The following is a 6,000-nucleotide window of genomic DNA, read 5'->3' as shown; positions in this document are numbered from 1 at the left end:
TGCCTTCCAGTTGCTTCGAAGCCTGTCTAGATTCCTCATGCATAAGGCAGCCAGTATCTACTACCATATGCCATTTCTTCTTTGAGTCTGCCACGTTTGGAAGTTGAACTATTCCAGGTATTTGAACCTCAGAGTGTAAGCCTTGCTGATTATCCATACTTCTGTTAGTATTCTTGAAGGAAGAACTTCTGGTCGGTCTGTTATTCACCCTTAAATTCTGAGAGAGAGATGGAAATGGTGCCCTTCCTGTATTTGTTTGAAGAAGATGAGTGTCTTGGTCTACTCTACAAATGTTCCCTTTAGTTGTTTTCGATGCTTGGCATAAAAAAGTTTTTGAAGTCCAATTTTCCTTGTCTGATTCACTCTCTTGTTTGTTGGGTTCCAGAACAGCATCAAACAGGAAAGGGGCCATTTTTCTGTTTGTCCTTGCAATAGTTTTGATGCTCAGACATTCTGTTTGCTCTTTTGGTTTTTTCCTGAGACTCCTTCGACATTTATCTCCTTGTTTGGCCGCTCTGAATTTCCAGAAATTAATGAAGCTGTATCTCTATTCACCATTAAGGACATATCAATATGTGACGCTATTGCACCTACTTTCTCCATATGATTTTCAGTACTAGCTTCTTCAATACAGATGGTGTTACATTTCTGATTAAATTTGCTGTCATCTCCCGTAGCTGCAAATATTGGGCTTTCAGGATCACTTATCTGTATTAGATTGTAGTCTTCTAGTTTGGGTGCAGTGCCATGGGCATCCTCTATTTCAAACTGTTCTGTTTTTTTCCTCCATATACATACATTTATCACTTCTGTTCAGCAAGTATTTATGAAAAACAGCTTCATTGTTCTGCATATCAAGTGGGATTGATTTCTTTGAGAGCTCTACTTCATGACTCCCTCCATCATCTAGATTATGTATACATTTGGTTATCTCTCTCCGAAATTTCTAATTCCAATGAATTTGCTGGAATCATATCATCACTAATTGGCATCCTTGACTGTTTGAAATCTGCAATAACCATTGGAAACTCACTTTCTGTACCTTCACTAGACATTTCCATACTGAATCCATCTCCAACCTCTATAGGAATTAGTGAACGCCTATCAATGATACATCTGGTTTAACAGAAAGTCCAAACTCTTCCTGCAAAGCAGCTTTGCATTCAGCCCTGGAAGATCCTCTGTCTACCAATGTATAGTGGCTCATGCATAATCTCAATGCCTAAACTTCATATTCAAACTTTGTATTTCTCACATGAGCTGGGCTCAACCCTTGTGGGAGCCGCATTTGTCTCCACTCATCTTATTGAATTTCATAAACAACAAGCTGTCCCTTTTCCTTTTCCTTTTCCTACACATGAAACAAACCTGTCAGCAAAAAATGCATTTTTATGGTGACCTTGCTTTGATCTGATTTTGCCTTTTGGAGATTACTCTGTGATGTGAGCTATATGCATTTGATGTACGTAGGAATCATATATATATATGCGTGCATTAGTACATATGTCAGAAATGCAGCCAGCTATTGCTTAGAACAAAATGTTCTAACACATTGTTTGTTTCAACCTTCTTTGCAGATCAGAAGGAAAACATCAACGGACTGGGGGGGGCAGCAAGACAAAGGCTACGACGAGCGTCTTTCAACTGTTCCAGTCATTCAGGCAATGACTGGTTCCACCTCTGACATGCCTTATTTTTATTTTGTACTTGCATACATATGTGTATATTTCTCTTCTGCATTGGATATACGTAGCTAGTCCCACGGCTCCTGTGTGGGACGCATTTTGAAAATGAATAAAAAATACTTTTCTTTTGCAATGAGATGTTTTTCCTTGCTGTTACAGAATAAAAGTACTTAGAAACATCATTTTTAAAACACAAAATAGAGAATGAGTATACACTAGCTTTCTTTTGTTCATGCTAGCATCTCTCAACCTATTTTTCAGGCAGGAGCAAAAAATAGGTAACAGTAATTAGTCAAAGTTGGTCCCTATTGAGGCAATCCAATACTAAAAGGGCAACAAATGTAAAGCACATGATCCTAGATGACACTTGGTGGGATCGAGTGGAATATCTTTTGAGTTTCACTGAGCCCATCATGAGTATGATTCATTATACTGACATGGATCACCCATGTTTGGGAGAGGTATATGATGGCATTGACTCAATTGAGAAAATGAAAGCCATCATCAATGCAAAAGAGCAAGATCCCGAAGAAACTTTCTTCAAAGAGGTTCAATCAATTTGTGTTGAGCAGTGGAACAAAATGACCACCCCACTACATCTTCTTGCATTTGCATTGACTCCCAAATTTTATAGTGATGAAATGCTTGCTAAGCCATCAAGGGTACCACAATATAGAGATTCAGAAGTCAGTGAAGGGTGTAGGACAGCACTTACTAAACTCTTCCCCGATTCTGAAATGGAGGATTTAATGACAAGTGAGTTTGCTGATTTTGTAGCCTCCAATGGTCAAAGTGTTTCCGCTCTCCGTGACAAGTATAAAAAGGATTCTCATGCTTGGTGGTACCTCAATGGCCATACATCACCAAACCTTCAAACTCTTGCAATCAAAGTTTTATCGCAAGTAAGTTTCTTAATTTTTATTGCTCTCTAAATTTAGATTTTTTACTATTTTATAATTGTCACCCTCTCACTTTGTGTCAATTATTCAATAGGTTGCTAGTTCCTCTTCATCTGAGCAAAATTGGAGCACATACTCCTTTATCCACTCAGTGAAACGCAACCGACTGGCAGCAAGTAAGGCGGAAGAGCTCATTTATGTGCATTCAAACTTGTGCCTTCTTACTCATAAACAAAATGAGTATAAGGATGGGAGCACAAAGTTTTGGGATGTAGATCCAGAGCGAACTGATTTGGATTTTTCAGCTGCCACACAATCTTTACTTTCTGGGGAGTCTGATAGCCAATTTGCTGCTAGTGCAAGTGGCAGTGAGGCTGCATGTGGTTCCAGTACTCTACCTACATCATCTGATGTCAATGATGATGTTGATCTTGATCTTCCTAGTGACCCATATGATGCTATTGCTGATTATTAGTTGTGTTATTTTATTGTTGAACGGTTGAACCAATGAACAATGAATTGGATATCTATCATAACATTCAAAGTTTGACAAATGGATATTTCATATTAGATTAGACTTATAGTAAATTTGTAATTTTGTTATAGTTATATCAATATGAATCATATATGATAGTTCCAAGTTTTGTTTAGCATAAGGATGATATGTGGGATTCTAAATTTAATTTTTGTTTCTACTTATTAGACTGTATATATGTATATATTTATGATTTTTACTTTTTTTTGTACGGACGTACCCATACGTACCCAGCCCCCCCTAAAAAAAATTGTCGTACCAGCATACCGTACCCACGTACCCGTACCCGTGCTCGTACCCGTACCGGCAACTTAGCTTAGAAGCTTTATCATTGTGTTTTTTTTTTTCAAATTTTTATTATTTTTGTGTTTTTAAGTTTTAAATCTTTCCAAAATGGAAAGTTTTATTTCTCTCTCAAAATTCCAACCTTAGCTAAGGAATCTTCAAGAACTTTCTTCCAAATTCCAAAATTCTTGAATTTTTGAAAATCTTTCTGAGTATTGAAATTATTTTCCTTTGGGTTGAAAAATATTAAAAATATTTGATGTGTCAAAAATTATTTTCCAACCCGTTCGTTGATTGACCCTTGATTTCTTGTGCAATTTTTTGTCAAAATTATTTTTCTTTTAGCCAATTTTTGTCTTTCACCATGGCAAGTTGATCTTCATGTTTGATCTTCAAATCTTGGGCGAATTTTCATGTCTAGCTTAGGCATCTTCACATATCCCATTTATGCCTAGGCTAACTTGGTTAGTGTCTATCCATCTTGATGTAATTTATTTTACCAACTTGTATTTGACCAAACTTTCAAGGTGCTTGGACAATCCATTTTTAATTTCCTTAGGCAAACTTTGAACTTCATAGGCTAAGGCAGACTTGGCTTAGTCTTTGCCACGTTCCTTACTTTACTTGGGTGGACTATGAGCTCTCTTGGACACATTTCCTCATGGCAAACTTGGAAGGAATGTAGACAATCTTCTTCTTGGTCTTTGCCATGTCTTGGTAAACCTTTCTTATCTTCTCCTTAGCCTAGGCGGACTTCATGAGTTCGTGTCATGTTCATATTTCCATACCCCTTGGGTGGATTCCAAGTATACCTTGGAGTCTTGCTTCTTTGATTATGTTAGGACATGGGCGAACTTGAGGAGTATTATTCCAACTTTGTCATGCTTCAATACTTTCATCTTTTCCATGCATTTTATCGTCCACCCTAGGCAGACTTTGTGTGCTCTTGGACATGTTTTTCTATCCTTGCTAACTTTGTTTTGTCTTCATCATGGCGAACTTGATAGATAGCTTGCTAGGGCGGAGTTTAAAGTGCATTAGACATGTTTTAATCTTTCTTTATTTTGCTTTTGTCTTTCTTCTAGAGAGAGGGCTTTGGCTCTCATTGGACATGCTTTCTAAGTGTTTGCCATCCTTAAGTCTTTCTAGGCAGACTTGGCTTAGTCTTTGCCAAGATAGGGCGGACTTTAGGCTTGATCAAAACATGTTTACCTTGGTGCAATTTTCACCTTACCAACCTCAACTCCTCCTAGGAAGACTTTGATGTTGATTAGCCATTCACCCTTGAGACATGGCGGACTTTAACCTTCATTTGCCATTTATCATGGGCGGACTTGGAAGCCTCTTGGATAGGGCGGAGTTGAAGTCTTTCTTGCCACGTTTTTCTTTTCCAATCTTTGTCTTTCTTCTCTCCCTCCAACCTAGGCAGACTTTGGTTAATGCCAACCATGTTTTAGGAGGGCGGAATTTGATGAAGTCATGCCATGAGTGGGCGGGGTTTAAGGTGTCTTGGACATGTTTGCTTGGCTTAACCTTAACCATATGTAGGAATTTGCTTGACTCTCACCATGAGTTTCTTAACTGAAGGTAGGAGTTTGCCAATTGTTTGCCAACTTCTCTTGAGCAAACTTAAAAGACTTTAGGCCAAGACGGACTTGGCAGCATGTTGGACATGTTCAAGGCGGAGTTCATGAATGAGCTACCATCCTCTCCATGGCATGGCGGACTTGGAGGAAGTCAAGAGATGACAAACTTTGATCACCATCAACCATGTTCTTTCCTTGTGTAAATTTTTGACCTTTATACCAATAACCTTGATCTTCCATGTTAATGTTTAAACCTACCATGTCCAACTTGGGTCTGCCATATCAATGCTGGATTATCTGGAACAAAACCCTAATTAGGGTTTTAACTTGCTTTTTGCACTTGGAGACCTAATTTTTCAGTTTCGAGGACATGGGAACTGATGAAATAGATTGAGGAATGTTCTTCTGGAACAAAACCCTAATTAGGGTTTCCACTCAGCTTTTTACACTTAGAGACCAAATTCTTCAATTCTGACAACATGAGTAGTAATGATATGGCCTAAGGAGCAAAACCCTAATCTCAAAAAAAAAGCTGAAAAAACATAACCCTTCTTTTTGTACTTGACGTGTGTTTTATGCATGTGCAAGCATCAGAATAAAATACCAAATTACTTTACCCTCTCTTGAACAAAATCACCTCAGATGCTAAGGGAAAGATCAACTAAAATGATTCCAAGGTTTCTTCAGTTGGGTCTTGACGAGTGGGTAACTCAATGGTCAATGTGAATTGTTGTTTTCACTTGGGGACTTACACAACTGTTCGAATTAATTTTGTTTATCATGAATATGGAATGTGTGTGTTGATAACTTAGGATTTGGCAATGTAGTTCTTGACTCAATTCTAACAAGATTTTCTAGAAGAAAATGGCAAAAGGGAATTTCAGGAAATCTATTCTAAGCCTATGAATGTAGGAAATGATGAACAAATTTAGTGGGATAAAACTAGGCAAGGTCTCACCATCAAATCAAATAGATTTTGACACAAGCTTAGTGCAATCATCTAAGGTATA

General features: G+C 37.9%; 1 protein-coding gene across 1 annotated transcript in view; it reads right to left on the bottom strand.

Moving 5' to 3' along the window:
* Window positions 1–444: 444 nt before the first annotated feature.
* The window catches only part of LOC131855803 (cytochrome P450 734A1-like), a 29,614-nt gene continuing 24,058 nt past the window's right edge, over window positions 445–6,000 (bottom strand). The window contains exons 4-5 of the mRNA XM_059217195.1: window positions 922–1,116; window positions 445–784 (exon numbers count right to left, since the gene is read on the bottom strand). Coding sequence (XP_059073178.1) covers window positions 445–784; window positions 922–1,116 — 535 coding nt within the window. The remainder of the gene's footprint in view (window positions 785–921; window positions 1,117–6,000) is intronic.

This window comes from Cryptomeria japonica, chromosome 3 (assembly GCF_030272615.1).
Source record: "Cryptomeria japonica chromosome 3, Sugi_1.0, whole genome shotgun sequence".
In the NCBI taxonomy this organism is placed as follows: domain Eukaryota; kingdom Viridiplantae; phylum Streptophyta; class Pinopsida; order Cupressales; family Cupressaceae; genus Cryptomeria; species Cryptomeria japonica.
Note: the sequence above shows the minus strand (reverse complement) of the source record. Positions and strands in the feature narration are given on the sequence as shown.